Source organism: Aplidium turbinatum, chromosome 9, assembly GCF_918807975.1.
Source record: "Aplidium turbinatum chromosome 9, kaAplTurb1.1, whole genome shotgun sequence".
In the NCBI taxonomy this organism is placed as follows: Eukaryota; Metazoa; Chordata; class Ascidiacea; order Aplousobranchia; family Polyclinidae; genus Aplidium; species Aplidium turbinatum.
The window spans coordinates 22,591,647-22,611,732 of NC_137480.1; the positions used below are offsets into that span (position 1 = coordinate 22,591,647).

The window sequence follows — 20,086 nt, forward strand, 5'->3', positions numbered from 1 at the left end:
GCCCAGTCATCACGTTTGATAGATGGAATGCAGTTTTTGATCTGTCAATTATTCCATCGGCTAGGTGCCACTGAATGAAAAGCAGTCCTTAAAATTCAATTTATTTTTCTTTGTCGGAAAACAACAGCAATGATAAAGTTACCAACAGTTTACGGGAATAAAACCAACAAAAGGAAACGGCGGCAAAACCAAAGAAGTTAAATAGGTAGGCCTACATGCGATGTAAATTCAAAAGATAGGTCGATGAAAGTAGATTTAAGCACGGCCACATACTTTGCTAAAGTGCAAACCCTTGGAACAGAACGAGCGCTGAATGATGTTGCGGTTTCTTCGTCTTCATAGCTCAGTTGGTTAGCGCCTGAGTTCGTGAACGAAGAAGCTTCAAGATCAAGCGGCGCTGGTTCGACTCTCGGGGTGTGCGCTTGAGCAACGCATTCTAAGGACTGCTCTCCATTCAGTGGCACCTAATGAGTGGAATAGTTTCCCGGCAACAACAATCGGAAACTTCACTCTGTCAAGCTCGGTAACCGGCCTTGGGTCAAAAGCCTCCACAAGTATGCGAAACTTCCAGGATAACCTATCTAGGCTTTGTCAGTCCGAGGATAAAGATTCCAAACCAAAGTCCGATCGTTAACTAATTGTGAGCTATCCGGACGAATTGGATTCATACCATCAGTGTAAGAAGCGATACTTCAAAAAAAATTCGTCTAAGTTTAGCGACCGATATGCCAGTGAATTAAAAACAGTGATAGTGTTAGCTAGCTGCCAGCAGGCCCCAATCGAGCGGAAATGGATGACGCCATAGGCCAACACAGTCTACCCAAGATAACGTATCGCAGTTTCAAAAGAGAGTGCTCAACTAGCCCAGTGATAGGGGAAAAATGCGCTGTTTTGCTCCTAGCTTAGGCCATGATATTTTTTGCATTAATATCCGTGGTACAGATAAGGATCGTAATTATAAAATATGAAATCGTCTTTATACAAGTCTCTTAATATTTGTACATGGTTCTCAGGTACTTGCTTATAATATTCAGTGGCCACAGGGTTGTTGCCTACATTAGTTTTCTGCGTTTCAATATGAATGTCTTCTTTAGAAACGTTAAACTTCTGATAGTCCACCACATAATCCCACATGCGATTGACATCTTTGGCGAGATCATCAAACCTCATAATATTGCTGTAGTTAAAGGCACAAGGCTGGCAAATATCAACTTGAGGTCTCCAGTGACGATCTATTTCATTGGCTTTCCCTTCAAGGTGATGGTCAACTAGATATCTGAAATGCATCCAACATTTTTTTCTTTACAAGTTTGCACACCGTGTTTATATTACCGAGACAGGGGGTGTAGGTGGTACTTTTGGACCTGGGCCCGGAATATTTAAGGGGCCACAGATTTAAAAAATTCCCCGCGACTTCAAACATTATCAAGATCTAAAGGAATTGCCATTAGAGGTTAAAACAGCCATCAGATGGTAAAGTACCGGGCCCAAGAAATCCTGTCAACGACCCTGTACCTAGAATATAGGACAGGCCTATATATATTTATGTTGTTTTACTTATAAAAGCACGACAGGCTACTTTAGTTTTCATTCTTTTATTTACGCTGATAGCAGTGGCGTAGCCAGGAAGGGGGGGGGTTGGGAGTTACAACCCCCCTTTGGCACGCGTGTGACGTCACAATATTGAGAATGATGCTTTCAGTCTCTTTATGCTTGAGAATGATGCTTTCAGTCTACAAAAAAAATTGCCTAATTTAAAAAAAAAACTGCATTAAAAGAGCGGGTTTTGCCAATACCAAACATCTCAGCCAGGAATTAGCAACAAGAAAACATGGAGACTTAGCTTTATTTCCGAAAAATGCCGAAGAAAACATGATTTTATCTTTTTGCTATGCCACCGGACAGCACCATTTTACACGCATATTCATACCCACATTTTTGTTGAAAATGTTCTCAGAATGCACCAAATTCAAAGTAATTTTTCAAAATTTTCTGGAGGTCCCCCTAGATCCCCCGCCGCTGGGTCGTAAACCCCTCCCCCCCCCCCTTTCAAAATTACTGGCTACGCTACTGGATGATAGAAAGTGTAGTTTCGCATATACTGCCTATAGCCTACGTTTAATGGAAAAGTATCTCAATAAACAAAATACAATAAATTTTATCAACAGACTGATCCCCCAACATTTATATAAAAATTTAATGCCGTGTCAAGACCTGTATGATTTTAGGTCACACTTAATATTCATGTGGTTGTATTTATTGTCGCTCTTCAACTGCTAGGTTTTTTTGACAAGGATCATTTTTAAGTTTGCATCATAATTACGATGTCATCACAATATTACCAGACTTATTCTTACTGCGTTATGCAAGAAAGAATACGATCGGTAGGCCTACTGCTTTTAAAGTATCGGTACTGCTTTCTTTGATATGACCCGACCTGGAATCGATCTCATATGTCCGAGCATTATAAAGCCAAAGACGATAATTACTCTGTCACTGAGCTAGTTGGTCCCTTGTTAGCAGGACCGTCTTGAAGCGGGAGCTGCAGCCCCATGCCAACTCGTCTTCTTCGTTGTATGAGCTTCTGGGGCCGAGGGTTTTTCCTTTTACCACCCCAGATTATCGATGTTTACTGATTACACTGGAAAGGTACTAGAGAGCAACCAGTCTTTGGTTTCATCACCAAGGATACGCAGACCTTCCACTCCGTTAGGTGGTTTGGTGCATGGTTGAGTGTAAAAGCCACAGCGACCTGGTGGCGCAAGTTCGACTCTCGGGGTGTGCGCATTAGCAATGCACATCAAGGACTGCTCTCCATTCAGCGGCACCTAGTGAATAGAATAACTCTCGGGCAACAACACTTCAACAATCGGAAAACTTCACTCTGCCAATCTCGGTAACTTGTCCTGCGTCAAGAGCCTCTACAAGTATGCGAAACTACCAGGAATGACCAATCAAGGCTTTGTCAGTCCGAGGATAAAGATTCAAAACCAGCCAGCCAACCTCACAGCTTCACATAAAAACAGGTCGTTAGCATCAGTGGCGGCTCGTCATAAGGGACTGCGGGACTGCAGCCCCCCAAACATTTGTTTGCATTTGTGAATTATATTACATATAGATAGTTTTGCCATGTTTTTTTAATTTATTTCGCTTGAAGAATTAAAAAAACTCTTGATATTAATTTTTTTTTGTAAAAAAAAAAAATTTGTGTTACAAAAATTAATTGGCAACTCTGGGTCTGCAAATTCTGCAGGTCCGGTGTTGCTTGTTTTTTTTTTTATGACGTAGGTTTTTCAGAAAAAAGTTTTCTAGCGTTACTGAACGGTAGACACTTTTACGTATTGCACTGCCCGAAAAGGTAACCGCAACCATGCGTGACATACGACATCGCTGACGTTGGTAGCGCTATCATGCGTGACATGACTCAACGCGTGATTAACTGGTCGTCTTTATCGAAAGATTTTGATACAAAGAAATTTAACTGCATGCATCGCCACAACCAACGTTGCCTAATGGTTAGGGCAGAGGAGTAATAATTTCGATTGCATGGGTTCGATTCCCACCCTCTGCTAATACTATTTTTTCTTCTTCAACTGAACTGAGTGCAAGAAGAATCGTAGTGACTGCAAACAATGGAGTTTATGAGAAAAGTTGTGACTAAAACACCAGTAATGTCATATACGATACGCATGGTTGCGGTTGCCTCTTCGGGCAGTGCAATACGTAAAAGTGCCTACCTTACTGAACAAGCGCTGTAGGGACTGCAAATAGAACAGACCCTGGTCAGGGATTCCAACTTTGGTTCTCGTAAATCTTTAGGGTAAGCGTGTGGAAGCTATCGGTGATTAGGTGAAGGGATCGTAGGTTACTTTACTTGGTCTGTGTTTTGAGAAGTCACTGAGACAGACTAGTTTTGATGTGAAGTAAAGCCAATTACTGTAATTATTATTGGTGCTCTTTCACAATTCGTCCTTTTGGAATGATGGCGTCATTATACGTCACACATGTTGGAATGGACTATTATAAAGGAGGAAGTACGGGGTGGAAATGCACTGAAAAACACCTGAAGAAAATTGTCTCCCATTTATTCATTTGTTGTTCAATTTCAACAAATTTGCTATCGTTGGAAAGCACAAGCATAGATCTAACCAACTAAGTTAATACCAAGTCCCAAAATAGTACTAGCTCCATCTGGTGACCACCTAAACTTGACTAAATTCAAGCCATTATCAAAAGTTTACTTTATGATAAAAACATTAAACGACAGCCAATTAAAAGATCATGTTACTGTGTTACTAACCCTAACCAGTGGCGTAGCCAAGGGGGGGTTTGGGGGTTACAACCCCCCCTTTGGCATGCGTGTGACGTAACGATATTGAGAATGATGCTTTCAGTCTAAAAAAAATTGCCTAATTTTAAACAAAATTGCATTAAAAGAGCAAGTTTTGCCAATACCAAACATCTCAGCCAGGAATTAGCAATAAGAAAACATAGAGACTTAGCTAATTTCCGAAAAATGCCGAAGAAAACATGATCTTACCCTTTTGCTATGCCACCAGACACCACCATTTTACAGGAGTATTGGTAACCACATTCTCGTTGAAAATGCTCTCAGAATGCACCAAATTCAAAGTAATTTTTCAAAATTTTCTGGAAAAGGCCCCCCAGACCCCCCGCCGCTGGGTCGTCAAAACCCTCCCTTTCAAAATTCCTGGCTACGCTACTGACCCTAACTCAGTGCATTTATAACTCAGTCCGGTACAGGTTTATAATTATTTGTACTAGGTTAGCCTACTGGTTGATGCAGCCCCCCCATGTTTTGAGACCACGAGCCGCCACTGGTTAGCATCTACATTGTGAAGTAGGCTACGCAAAGATCGTGCTGCTAAAAGCGAAACTCCGTCTATTGTATTACCTCACTAACTGTTCAAAAGATATTCCTCCAGTTCTCATCACGTCTACGTAATCGAGAACGTCATCTTGATGTGACGATGACAAATTTTTAAACGTTGCCAAGCTTTGATTTCTTCATGTTTCATCATCAGCAAATCTTCACTGAAATATCACAAATACAAACATGGCAGCCTATATAAGTTCACATAAAAATCCGATGTAAACCTAAAGAGTTAACAGGAGCAACGAAGTCGCTCAACTACAATTTTGTAACTGGTATCTTGGAATGAGAAATCCTGGAGTTATTCTAGTGGGTATGCAGCCATTGCCTGACTGATAGTGCTATTTGACCCATAGCTGTGGTCCTGTCAGGCAGGGGCTCCGAGAAGGAGGGAAGTCGGGCTACTTTTCCCCCTAGCATAACATTATAAAGAAAAAACGAGGAGTTTTTCGTTTTGTCACTTTTTTGCCACTAAAATAATAATTTACGGTATCAACTTAAAAATAAACAAATTTTTGAATAAAATGCGTAGTTACAAGTATTTTTCGATCATTGTAGATGCTACTTTAGGTGTTTCTGATCAAGAACAAACCATTCTCATATCGAGTCCGGCTATTTTAAACTGCTTCAATACGTAAAATCTGTAGCCTACGTTTTATCTTGTTCTAACTTGAAAAGTAGTGCTGCTTTGGCTAAGCGTGTATTATGTTTGCTTGACCAACTGTACCTTGACATGAAAAACTGCGTTTGTCTGGCATATGATAATGGATCCAACATATCTGGAAAAGTGTCCAAGCAAGATTGAAGGAAGTAAAACCTTCTTGCCTTTTTTCTGCTTACGGATGTCATTGCTTAAATGCACTAGAGTTGGAGTTCATGGTGTGCCTTGTTGTCCAAATATTATATCATGTTTGAGTAGTCTAATTGATCGACTAAGCATATGTCATTTTTCAATTGCAGCTAAGCCAGATAGGAAATTCTAAAGAAAGCTATCCCATTTCCAAGCAGCCTACTTGAGCAGTTTCAAACCTGTGCTTCTTTGCATTATGTAGATCACAGTCCTAAACGAGATTCACTCTACTGACCTATTTATGCAGCGATAAAGAACTGTGCAATATTTTTTGGCCCCAGACACTTAGCTTATGAATTTAATGTTAGTTTTAAGTTAAAGGAAGATGTAATCAAAGTTACAGAAAGCTGGAAAGTAGGCTACTCGCAAGCTTAAGTTGTTATATGAACTATGAATTTTAAAAAAGATATTATTTTTCTGGGGACGGAACGCTCCAACAACTCCGCTTCACCAGTTCATTCTTACAAACGAAATTTATTCTACCGTACGCTATGTTGCAAAGGATACACTATAGGTGTTGGCAGTTTATTCACAAATGTATCAACAAACTCAAAGATATCGAACAGTGAAGTCCTATGGAAATATCATTGTATGTCTGATGTGTAGTTGTAGCAGGCATGTGGAACAAGTTTAAACAAGTTGTAGCCTACAACAATGACATTTTGGATGAGTTGGTAGGCTACTTTTGAAAGAAAGCTACCCAGCAAACTTGAGCTGCAAACCGGAACGCATCACCCCATGATATCTATTCAAGGAAATCATTCATTGCAACTTTCGAAACATTTTTCCAAATATTTTTGTTGCTTTGAAAATGTGTTACGTAAACCAGTAGCCTACCTCCAACGGTTGCGAGTTGAAAACGTGGTTTTAGCAAACAGAATTTTGTAAGAATTGTTTACGCTCCACCACGACTCAAAACCGAGTGAACAGTTTATGCAAGTTGTGCATCAAATTAGACCTTGCAAAATCTTTATTATTTGATGCTGTGACCTGTAACTTTGCATTGCAAAAGGTTCGGAATGGATTGAATGCTTGTTGAGCTATTTTCATTGCCGCATTGTGTGTTTACAACTTTTCCTCTATCTAGCCTACTGCAGGTTAGGCCTATACTAAAATTACCACCTATAACAATTTCGATTCACAACATGACTGGAACCAACGCAGACGCAGTGATGCAGACTTGTCAAAGGAGGAGACGTTATCACCGACCCAAAAGCGGCTCGAAGAAGGCTAGAAGGCTATCTGGAATAAATCACCTTCCCTGATTTTGTTGACTCAAACACGAACATATAAAGACATTCCTTCCAAACAGTGGAGCAAATTCTACTTTCATAAATCATGTATATTGTCACTAACATACAAATCTTTTCGGTCAGAAAAAATATCTGGTGCAAATGTTGAAATAAAACAAGCGTGGGCTGTTTTTCTTGCGACGCTTTTGTATGCTGTAGTCTACACAATTTTGTGTTCTTGGCAAGGGCGCCGGAACGATTTTTGACTAGGGAGGCAAGATTACGAAAAAAGGGCACTTTTGTTTACTAAAAGGCCAATTTTTTTTCAAGTTTTAAAATAAAATATAGCGATAATGATAATCCGGTATACAAAGAAGGGCACCATGCTATGTTATAATGATGTAACCTACTGTCAAGCCTTAAAGCAGCCTGCGGCCATGGCCGCTAAGTAGTGCTTGAATGAGCCGCCGGTGCGACCTCCTCAATCGGCCAAGTTTGGCCGCCGGTCTCTTCTAGCCAATTATTTAATTTCGCAATAAAATGATCGTGGCTGTCGAAAATACGCAGTATCCAAGAGTGATGCAAAATTAGGTCAGCGCGTCATAATAGCCACTGTTGCATTGTGCGGGGAATATTTGTTATTGATGGAATATATCCATCTGCAATCGCCAGCGCTGTAAGTCTTGTTTGTAATTCCCGACGTTTTTTTTAACAAAGTCTTAATCCGAAGTGCTAATTTACATCGGCTGGCAATATTGTCGTTTTTATGTCGACTGTAGCTGTTAGCTGTTTTATGTTTTTATGTAGCTACTGTGTTGCAAAATTTTGTGCCGTAAATATTATTTTGAGGCAAAAATGAAAGATTATAATTAGGCTATAAGTGAATAGCAGAAATTGTTATATTGTAAAATGTGCAGTAGCTTACATGACTTTAAAAGGGCACCATTGCCCCCCCAGCCCCTCCATCTGCAGAAAATTCGAGGGCAGGGGGCATTCGCCCCCCCCCCCTGCCCCCCCCCCCCCCCCGCTTTCGGCGCCCCTGGTTCTTGGTACTGTGCACCTTCCCTTGAGGTAGCCTAAACGTAATAAATTCAATCATAGTTTTTTTCAAAACCTTGAGGCACTCTACCAAGGGCGCGGGAAGTAGGGGTGCTCAAGGGGCTGCAGCCCCCCTAGAGAAAATTCAGCCCCCCCTGGAATTTTTAATAATTGCTTCAGCCCCCCCTAGAAAATTCTGACAATTTAAGGTAGGCCTACATAACATAATTTCAGAAATTTTTTCGAACACTAATTGCTACGATGAATCGAGTTCCTGTTACGTGTCGCGCTCATCATTTGCAATAAAGAGTCGTCAATCACAGGGAGCTATACCTCTCAGTGGCGGTGCTAGCCACCTTCCCTACTAACACGGCAGTACATCGTTTATTGGACATCATTCTGCAATATTTAGCCTACATTTCATGCGTAGGCTACTTCTGGACATTACAATAATACATGATATTGCTTGTCAAGTCTGACCGACATGACAGAAGATACAGTAGTGCAATGAGAAGAGACACACGTGCAAACATATTCGGCTTGGTAAAACAAGCACGCACGACGCGGCTTTATTTTGCGATTACCTGCAGCGGGGAAGTTTTTCAGTGTGCAGAAGCCGTCGCAAGACAGCTCCAAAGATCTTTGCTTCTTCAGCTTTGGAATCAATCACCACTCTTCGTGAACGGATCAAAAATCTCAGAAAAGATGAATCCGTTTCCAAGCTTATGGAAGCAGCGAACGTCTTTGCGTCTGTCAATAACCTAAAGACGCCAAAGGATCCCCGAGTGAGAAAAACTCCAGCAAAATTTCGAAACACTGAGGAATCGGATGCTTTGTCGTTTGCGGGAGAAGGAGCGTAGAAACGGCAATACATCGAAGCCCTTGATTTGGTTCAAGCTGAGCTTGATCGAAGATTCGACCAGGCGGATCTGCTTGCAGCAGCCAACAGAGAGAAGGTCCTTTTGATCTGTGCAAACGGTGAGGAAAGATCTGATACTGAAATCAGATTACCCAATGCCATCAGAAAAGATCGCCTAAAAACGGAACTTACTTTGCTCAGCGATGTTGTAGCCTAAGTGGAAAAACCGCAAACTCCGTTCAAAAGGTTGCTGAGTTACTATTGCAACTAAACCCTCAAACACTAAATCTTTTCAAAGAATCGCAAAAATTCGTGGAGCTCTGCTTTTGCCTCTCGGTTTCGGTTGCATCATCACAACGTTCTTTTTCTGCTCTAAGACGCCTGAAAACGTGGTTGAGAAGCTCAATGACACAAAAACGACTTACGGTACTCATCTTGCGTTGATGCTTGTCCACCAAAACATTTTGGACACTGTGAATGTCAAAGAACTTATGACACAGTTTATAGAGAAAACACCTGAGCAAAAATCAATCTTCGGAAGCGTGTGAGAGCTCATTTCTACAAACTGTCGTTTTCATATAACTTTCTAATTTGTTCGTTTTCATTTTAATTTCCTGAACAGCTGCTTTGCTGTTTGCCGTTCTTCATTTGTTACAATTTTTGCAATGTGTGTGTTTTAGCGTCGTTTTTTTTTTTACACAGGAGGAGACCGCATGCCCAGTACCCAGTGGCTCCGAGAGGGGGGGGAAGTCGGGCCACTTTCCCCCCTAGCATAACATTGTAAAGGAAAAACGAGTAGTTTTTCGTTTTGTCACTTTTGAAGGGGGCCCATTTTTACTACTAAAATAAAAATTTATCAACTTAAAAATATTTGAATGAAATGCGTACTTACAAGTATTTTTCGATCATTGTAGATGCTACTTTAGATGTTTCTTATCAAGAACAAACCATTCTCGTATTGAGTCCGGCTATGTTAAACTGCTTCAACGCGTGAAATCTGTTGCTGTTAAGCCTGCTGATCTCTGTATCACTGAACGTTTTATCTTATTCTAACTTGAAAACTAGTGCTGCTTTGGCTAAGCGTGTATTATGTTTGCTTGACCAACTGTACCTTGACATGAAAAACTGCGTTTGCCAGGCATATGATAATGGATCCAACATATTTGGAAGGGTGTCCAAGCAAGATTGAAGGAAGTAAACCCTTCTTGCCTATTTTCTGCTTAAGGATGTCATTGCTTAAATGCACTAGAGTTGGAGTTCATGGTGTGCAGTGTTGTCCAAATATTATATTAGTTTTAAGGAGTCTAATTGATCGACTATAAGCTTATGTCATTTTCAATTGCAGCCAGGCCAGACAGGAAATTCTAAAGAAAGTTATCCCATTTCTAAGCATCCACGTTTCGTTTGTTTCATCGTTTGTTTATCTTTATCCTGCATTGCGGGAAAGCGGACTTGAGCGCTATGCATTGGTGTACGCCTGCCGACATACACCTGACCCACGCTGCAGCCGACTGCAATGTCTGTTTCCAGTTGTCTACTCTACTTATGACTTAAATTTGGTACTACCCATTACTTGAAATCGATCACTAGGTAGAGGCAATTATCGTAAAGTTTCTTGCCCAGAGAAACAACAGCAAGTGCGGGTGGCTGGAGTCGAACATGCAGGCTCTCGACTGCGAGCCCAACGCGCTAACCACTCGGCCACGGCTGCCGACGCATCCTACCTGAGCAGTTTCAAACCTGTGCTTCTCTGCATTATGTAGATCACTGTCCTAAGCGAGATTCATTCTACTAACCTATTTATGCAGAGATAAAGGGCTGTGCAATGTTTTTCGGCCCCAGAGGAGGCCCACACGACGACGACAAATGGACACTAAGCTGATGGATTTAATGGAGTTAAAGAAAGATGTAATCGAAGTTACAGAAAGCTGGAAAGAGTTGACTACTCGCAAGCTTAAGTTGTTATGGGAACTATGAATTAAAAAGAAGATTTTATTTTTTGGGGATGGAACGCTCCAACAACTCCGCTTCACCAGCTCAATCTTACAAACGAAATTTATTCTACTGTACGCTATGTTGCAAATGATTCGCTAGCTGTTGGTAGGTTATTCACAAATGTATCAACAAACTCAAAGGTATTGATAAGTTTGAAGTCCTATGGAAATATCGTTGTATGTCTGATGTGCAGTTGCAAGCATGTGGAACAAATTTAAACAAGTTGTAGCCTACAACAATGACATTTTGGATGAGTTTGTAGGCTACTTTTGAAAGAAAGCTACCTAGCAAACTTGAGCTGCAAATCGGAACGCATCACCTCAGGCTCATGATATCTGCTCAAGGAAATCATTGATTGTAACTTTCGAAACACTTTTCCAAATATTTTTGTTACTCTGAAAATTTGTTACGTAAACCAGTAGCCTACCTCCAACGGTTGCAAGTTGAAAACGTGGTTTTAACACACAGAAACTTGTAAGAATTGTTTACGCTCCACCACGGCTCAAAACCGAGTGAACAGTTTATGCAAGTTGTGCATTAAATTAGACCTTTCAAAATCTTTATTATTTGATGCTGTGATCCGTAACTTTGCATTGCAAAAGGTTCGGAATGGATTGAATGCTTTTTGAGCTATTTTCATTGCCGCACTGTGTCTGTGTGTTTACAACTCTTCCTCTATCTACTGTAAGTTATACTAAAATTACCACCTATAACAATTTCGATTCACAACATGACTGGAGCCAACGCAGATGCAGTGACGCAGACTTGTCAAAGGAGGAGACGCTATCACCGACCCAAAAGCGATTCTTCCAGGATTCCACACAACAAACAGACAAGAATTCATCAGCAAATACGCCCACACTGCCTAAACACCAGAGAGTTTGCACAAACTACTGCATTCTTTGGATATGGTGCATCACGGCCTACTAGAACACGGCCAAATATGTTGCTATTTGGGAAAATTTCTAAGAGTCTTAATTGTTACAATCGTAGCCATGACAAACCTGTCATTTTCCCACTTACAGAAGTACGTAAAATAAACAATATTTGCGTCTAGACATATTTTTGGCTTGTTTTGACGGAGATTAGATATGTACGTTTAGCACAATTTATGCAATAATCATGTAAGATATGTAAGACTTTTCAACTGCATCTTGGAGGTAGTCTCATCATACACAGTCGTTAGGTTTTTTGTATAGCAGGATCTTTCGCCAAAAGACATACTTTACTTGCAAAATTCAACTGGTCGAAAAACAAAACAAACTAATATTCAAATTAGCACATCAAATCAAATGAACAGCTTACCACATAGAATCCACAAAAAATCCTTAACATTTCAAATGGAATATGCAATTGCACCAAACGATACTACTTCCAGGGTGCAGTTGAAAAGTCTTACATATTACATTATTATTGTGTAAACTGTGCTCAACGCACATACCTAATCTCCGGTTAAACAAGCCAAACATATGTCTAGGTGCAAATATTGCTTATTTTACTTACTTCTGGAAATGGGAAGATGACAGGTTTGTCATAGCTATGATTGTAACAATTTAGACTCTTAGAAATTTACTCAAATAGCAACATATTTGGCCGTGTTCTAGTAGGTCATGGGTGCATTTTTCTTAGAAGTGTCTTTATTTGGGGATAGAGAATCGTTTTGGTACGGGACCTAAATTATCCTCTTAACGGCCATAGCCAAAGGCACTATGTATGAGATGTGCATGTAAACATCATATAACTTCACTGCGATTCTTTCAAGAGAAAATATTGAGCAACAATGGCAATTTTGTTGCAAGTGTAGTCGAGTGATTTTTGTTGAATTTCATATTGAAAGAAGTTTTTTCTTATAAGTTGTTTAAAATCGAAACTTTAAAGGAATTCAATTTCACGATGAGGAAAGTAGCCAAGTTCGGCTTAAGACACATGATGCAAGGCATTATACAAATTCGTTACTTGTATTTTTGCTGAACAATGTTTTTTTAGGGCCCACTTTTAGTATTGTTTCCCGACCAGTCATGATTTCTCTCGGAGGCCCTGCCAGTACCAGTTGTAAATGTTTCCCCAGGTAAGGGGGGTCTGGGGAGCAAGCCCCCCAGAAGCTGACAACACTATGACAGCTTCAGCCCACCCTAGAGAAAAATAGTTCCCGCGCCACTGCACTCTACCTTATACTATCAGCAGAGACGTAGCCAGCACAACATTTCCGGAGAGGAGACGAATAAGTATTGCTTGAACGTGTTATTGAGCCCGGCGTCGCATCAACGCAGGGACCCACGCAAAGGGGAGTCTGCTGGGAGGTCTCCTCCAGAAAAAATTGAAAGAAAAACCTTAACATTGCGCATTCTGAAACTACTTTTAGTCTAAATCAGCAGTAAAACTTTGTCAAATGATGCTGTAATACAAGGGTTCTTAACCGGGGGTAAATTTACCCCCTGGGGGTAAATTTCACCTACCGAGGGGGTAAATTTACTGAATCATAAATTAAAGTAAACTTCATTTTTTCAGTTATTAAAAAACTAGTAGTGTTGCACTCGATTTTGGTTCAAATTTATGCTTAAAGCTTTCGTCTTTTTCCTTTATCTCCACGCAAGTAGACTACCAGTTTCATTTCAGCAGCGTATGTGTGCTACATTTTTACTGTACACAACCTAATTAGGACTAAGTGGATTGCAACTCTGCTAAGATTGCAACTTCCTTTATTGCGCAATAAAGTGCATTGTTTTCGCAACGGTCAAAACGTGGCGTAGCTCAATTAGTCTCATACTTCATTAGACGACGTTGGACAGACTGCACACTGCACAGTGAACGTCTTTCGCAAATGAATTATTTTGAAGTGAGTAAATAAGTTAAACAATCTACAGTTATCATGTCGAAGAAACGAACTTATTTAAAGTCATATGTTGACTTTTGGTTCGACTTCATTACGAAAGATGACGTTCAAAAACCTCAGTGTATCTTTTGCTCGCAAATGCTTGGTAATGGTTCCATGAAGCCGTCAATTATAAATTAAAAGCTCATTTCACTTCATGCCATTCCACACATGTGCATGACGATCATGTCTTTGCTGGGTAAACGTGCTCGATTTCGTGCTGCAGGAACACTGCCTAAGTAGTTCTACTCTTCTGCAGAGTACTGTGCACCTGTCTGGTGCCGCAGTGCTCACTGCCACAACATCGACACTGCCATAAACAGCGCCCTGCGCACAGTTACCGGATGCCTGCGTCCCACACCATTGGACAATCTCCCCATTCTCGCTGGCATCCAACCTGCTGAGCTTCGTCGCGAAGAAGCCACTCTGTCTCTCGGTCGACGGGCACTGGAGCCTAACCATCTTCTCCACCACAAGATCTCTGCCTTCCCAAACGGGCACCCCCGCCGACTGAAATCAAGACACCCATTCGTGACAGCCGCTCGGCTTCTGATCAACGAAGCTGATGAACAAAACATCTCTGCGGCTACTTGGGCGGACCATAAATGGAATTCTGAATGGAGATCAAGCACCACCAGACTCCATTCATTCATCCCCGACGCCGACACACGCCCCATCGGCCTGACACTACAGAGACAGGCATGGGTGCGCCTCAACCGTCTCCGTACGGGCGTCCGGCTTTTCCGCTCAACCATGCACCAATGGGGAATGGCTTCTTTCTTCTCCTGTGAATGTGGTGCCGAGGAACAGACCGCAGACCACATCATCAATGACTGTACCATCTTCAAGCCACCTAACGGAGTGGAAGGTCTGCGTGTCATGGATGATGAAACTAAAGACTGGCTGCTCTCTAGCAGCCTTCCAGTGTAGTCCGGGAACATCGTGAATCTGGGCTGGTAAAAGGATAGACCCTCGGCCCCAGAAGCTCAGACGACGACAACGACTACATAAGTTAGGATTCTGTTCCGAAGACAAATCAGGATTGGAAGCATCGCATCGTGTTGCTTATAGAATAGCAAAAGAAAAGAAGCCACAAACAATTTGTGAACGACTTATAAAATCGTCCACTATTGACATGGTTGAACTTGTTTGTGGAGTAGAACAAAAAAAAAAAAAAACCTGAGAAAATTTCTTTGTCAAACGATACAGTACGTTGTCGTATAAGTGACATGTAGGCTACCAGGATATTTTAAATCAGGTATAGCAGACGAAATTCGAGCTAGTAAGGCAAGTAGGCCTATTGGTCTTCAGCTATACGAGTAAACTGACGTGTCGAACTGTTGCATATTTGTTGGTTTACTATCTATATGTGCATGCTGGTGAGTTGAATAAGGAATTCTTGATGTGTGAAAGTTTAAAGACGGCTACCAAAGCGGTTAATGTTCTGGAAAAAATGGATAGTTTCTTTCAATTCGACGCGATGACATCACAAGGGGCCACCAAAACAGTGGGGGTAAATTTTACTTTTTTCATTCGGCAAGGGGTAAACGAGACAAAAAAGGTTAAGAACCCCTGCTGTGATAGAAGGCGAAAAAGTTAAGTTTAGTTACCTAAAACGAAAACCAGATGTAAGAATGAACGGAGTAGGCCTATGGGCCTAATGGTTGGTTCAATGACAGGCTGTCAGTTTGTCAATAAATACATTTCGCACAAAAGACAACACAGTGTTTTTCTAATGCTTAACATTTGAGATGTAGGCTACTCCGTGCGTAGAAACAAACATTCGACATTAACCTACAGTAGACTATTGGTGAGCAAAACAAACAATAAAATGACTATTGTTTAATGGCTCTGACTAATGTTAGTAGCGAAAGTGTTACATGGCTAAATGCTGCAAAAAAATGATCAAAGAATCACATCTTCTTTCAATGAACTTTTCTACTTCTTTTCAATTGCTTACAAGTATGTTAGTCGGTTTCCAAACAGTCACTTTATCTGGTTCATATCTGGTAAAGATCTGGACTAGATAAAGTGGTTGTTTGAGTTGCACACACGAACATATTTCGAGGGAGTGCAATTGCTGTCTTTGCCTCGCCTTGATTACGCCCCTGATTATCTGAATAATATGGTTGCATGTGCACTTACTCTGTAAAACATTTGTTTCCCCAACGTCCACATTTGTGCTTGTTCGTCCACGAATCTCTATCCTTAAAGGAAGAATCCAACCGAACCATTACTTTCTGCAATGTGGTACTTGCGACCTTTAAAAGAAAACTAGGTTATGTCACAGTCATGCAACGGGGTATCTGTAACATACAGGATTGGTTTCAGATCCACAACATCTTGGACAGCGTGGACTACACTAGAGTTAGGCCTACTACATTTGCAGGAATCAAAGAAGAAAGAGGCTATCCAGCTATGCAGTATTTGTTAGGTGTAGACAATTTGATTCAGAAAACTTTAGTCAGATTGTTAGCCGTTGTCTTGTGTAACAGTCCGATTAAACGTTTTTTAACTTAAATTTACTCATTTTTTACAGCTTCCCTAGAACAACCAAAAGCTTTTATATCATTACGAGGGAGCAAATAGTAAAAAAAAAACTTAGAAAGTTTCAGTCAGACAGTAGCAGTTGCGGTATCAAAATCTTCAAACTGTCGGAAATCTGGCTGCACTTCCAAGTAGCCATGGTCTATCCTGTTTCCCTATTTTGTTGGCATCAAACATTCTTCTTATGGAGTTAATAATATGTAGCCTGTTGTAAAACTATAAAATGTAGGTTATGTTTAGCAACTTTTCAACTTAGGCCTACTCTTTATCACTTACGAGGGAGAAGATTAAAGATAATGTAACAACTTTAAAAACGATTTTATGATTGAGCAGTGATCAAGCACTTGTGACCTCCAAATCGTCCACGAAGATATCGATTGCAAATAAACGCTTTATTTGATAAGGTGTCATTACCTGTGAAGACCGGCTTGATTTTATGATCATAGGTTCGCATCATTAATCAAATACTGAAATTACAAACGTGAGTCGACTTTTTGTAGCTGCGATGTCAACTAACGTACGTCTGTATTATTTAAACAAACTAATCCTTTTACCAAATTGAAAGATGACAACAGAATGCCTTATGTCATATATACATTTAAGAAGCAAATGTACATAAGAACGGAAACTGCTGTCAAGCTACTTAATATGTTTTGTCAATATCAATCGCTCCTGAGTTAACAAACGCTGCCAGGTTTTTGTCTTTTTATCATTAACTTTGAGAAACGAGGTCTCCTTCTACCAAATACGATATTTTATCTTCACCAAAGCAGCTAGTAGATAGAAATTATTATGTCGCTGCTTGCTTTACGATTTCCACCGAACAATAACAACAAATCGTTTATTTTGTTATTCCTTAGTGTGGCTGTGAGGCAAGGTTAGTAGAACTACATCAAGACCCTACTAAAATAAAAAACTAACAAGACAGAAGATCTCTCTCTACCAATGTTCATTATGCAAAGTCATTTCGTATGCTGTGGTAGAATTTCAATTGGAAGATTTGATCAAAACGTTGACAACTGTTTTGTTGGGCGTTTTCAGTTGCTATAAAGTATTGTTCCTGATTTTCTTTTTTTTTTTTGGCATAATTACTTCAATGCCTTTTAATGACGGTTCTCGTTTTGGTGTTCATTCTTTAAACTAGCGATGCTAGCTGAAAACATTTGCAATTTAATTTATTTTAGTTTGATAGATGATGTTTGGTTTTCTGCGCTAGTGGCTCAACAATGTAATCTCTCCACCAAAGCAAGTTATTTTTAGATTAATAGTAGGTAACGTTGAACTCACTTTTGGGCTTTCACACATGATCAGTTTCAATTTATCGCTGAACTTGTAATGAAGAGACAGCAAACTATAATTTCGGGGAGGCCTTTTCTTGCATTCTTCTTGTACATGAAGCAATCGACTGAGGTAAGGCTCTTCATGTGATAAGTTATGAATTCCGATTAGATTTGTTTTATCTGGAATAAAACAAAAGCTTATCTACAGGAACTTAAAAATATATTTAGGGTGCCGTAGCCTATATTCTTTTGGTAAGTTATAACTTTCACCTGTAGTCCTTTGGGAGCAGCTGATTCGAAGACTGATATCTCACTTTGCTACTTCCGGTAGTCTGTTGTATCATAACTGTAGTGTACCACTGTATGTTGTCGCAATGGGCACAAAATAGGCTAAAACAGCGGTTCTTAACCTTTTGCCTTGTCGGCACCACCTTGAAATTACCAATCAATTCTCGCAACCCCTCCTATGATTGGCTGAAAAGTAATAGACGCCTACAGTTCGAAATTTTTGTTGAAACCTGGTAAAACAACTTTGCTTCTTACGTCATATTATAACAAACCTTGATAATTCAGCATCCCAGCACCACCTATAGCCTAGGCACAGGTGTCGCACCCTTTAAGTTAGTGGTGCGTGCACCCCTAGTTAAGAACCTCTGGGCTAAAACATGCTCATTATTATTAGCATTATTTTAATTAGGGATACCTTTTGCAGTCAAGGTGAAGACTAAATGTGTCATAGATGCTTACTAATGTGATGAACGAAAAGACCAAGTATTGGTTTGTCTTCCTTATTGCTTGTCCCAATTTTTTTTATTTTTTTTAATATTATTTCATGATGCGATCTCACTATGATTTTAGTCTCCCTCCAGCAACATCTCACCAGTCCTACATCCTAAGTGGCTCGAATATCCACTTCTGGGTGTTGATTGTCTGTTTTCTGACGCCATGTCCGTGTATGTTGGGTATGGTAGGCAGTTATTCGATGTCTGTTATACGGCTTATCCACGTGTTTGCACTAAATGATGCAAATAAATTTCTAAACAATCAAATTATCTTGTCATTACCTGCAGTTTTGCATGGAATTACTTATACTCCTGTACAGACAATGGCAAAAAAGCTGATGTCGTCATCATTATGCTATATTTTGCACCCATTGCAGCAACGTACAATACAAAACGATTCACGAGTGCAGCACAACACATAGGCCTAAACCAGGGAACACTTACATCAAGGCAGTTGCTTTCAATTATTTTTGGCGTGGCATTATGTGTCTTGCCAAGACAAAGTCGCATGTTCTGAAGCGGTGTCGAACCGGTGTCCTTTTGAGTCTCACGCAGGCGCTCTCACCACTCAGCCATTTAAAAAATTCGAAAAGCATTTAAAATTCAAAAATTCAAAAAAAAATTCATCAATAAAAAAATTCATCAAAGAAAATTCAAAAAAATTCGAAAGCATACCTGACAAGTTAATTTGTGGTGCATCTTTGTTGGATTTCGTTTTCACTGCTATGTTTTCGCTGATCGGTAACTGAAAAACTCCAAATGTTTTTGTAACAACTCTTCTGCTTGACCACCAGCTGCAGTAGTTGCTCTCATCTATGAGTGACATCGCAATAAACAAGGAACAAGCGAATACCAAACAAATGAATACCTTAATGTAACCTTTCATGATCGTTGAATTGATACGTGTGATTATAAAACTTTGCTTGAATTTTAAAGATTCTGCAAATAACAGATATAAATGAGCTAGCCTACTACTAGGTGTTGTAAGAGACAGTGGAGGATCCAGGGGAGGAGGTCTATCGGGGCGATCATCTCTCTAAACCACAGAAAGCACTTTATGTATTTGCAAAGTCGTATTTATCTTGACTTACTTATCATTGTGTTTTGTTGAAATCGCCACTCTTAAAATTCTTTTTCTGGAAATCTTTAACCATTTTTCATTTTCAAGTAAATGCTATTTCTTTCATTTGGAAGTGTAGACTGATAGCTTCCACAACTTTCAATTCTTTTTTATTAAAGTTTGCATTGATGAGATTTTTTTTGTAACATCGATGTAACAGCTATTCTATAGTTAGTTTGTTTAGTATTATGTTACCACCTGTAAATACTAAACGGTCTTTTCGACTGCTGTTACATTATGTACATCGGCGAATGCAATTTGCTTTAATAACATTTTTTGTGTGACTTTTACAAAAAATAAGTTATTTTACTTTTGAATGCGACAGGGTCAATCCTTAGATGAATAAAGCAATTATTTGTTGCTTCTTGCTGTCGTCCCAAATTTGTTTGAAAATTACAGAAGAAGAAAGGCAGAGGTTAAAAACGTCGTTTAAATACTTTACCCAGAGGAGCATTGCTTTTTTCAATTAACTTATAATTTTTACAGTAACAACAACACTATTTAGTGTATTTATTTTTGGCTTTTGATGGCTTTTCAGCATAAGCTAATGTACTCAAAGAAAAACACATCCACTGGCTTGCTGGTTCTTGTAGGCTATTCTTTTGCAGGAACCTTCA

At 39.9% G+C, this 20,086-nt stretch overlaps 1 protein-coding gene across 1 annotated transcript; it reads right to left on the reverse strand.

Annotated features, from left to right (window-relative positions):
* Positions 1-924: 924 nt before the first annotated feature.
* LOC145776811 (uncharacterized) lies at positions 925-18,514 on the reverse strand. The gene is made up of 4 exons (XM_082588031.1): positions 18,448-18,514; positions 17,575-17,747; positions 15,886-16,001; positions 925-1,276 (listed from the first exon to the last, which is right to left on the reverse strand). The coding sequence occupies exons 1-4, from the start codon at positions 18,512-18,514 to the stop codon at positions 925-927; spliced, it is 708 nt and encodes a 235-aa protein (XP_082444157.1).
* Positions 18,515-20,086: the final 1,572 nt, after the last annotated feature.

Excerpts from the sequence above, each read along its gene's own strand:
- LOC145776811 (XM_082588031.1), bottom strand. The coding sequence starts at position 18,514 with ATGGCGTCAGAAAACAGACAATCAACACCCAGAAGTGGATATTCGAGC. Across the intron at positions 17,748-18,447 it reads CCACTTAGGATGTAGGACTG|ATAAAACAAATCTAATCGGA; the intron begins GTGAGATGTTGC and ends GTTTTATTCCAG. Across the intron at positions 16,002-17,574 it reads TCATGTGTGAAAGCCCAAAA|GTCGCAAGTACCACATTGCA; the intron begins GTGAGTTCAACG and ends TTTCTTTTAAAG.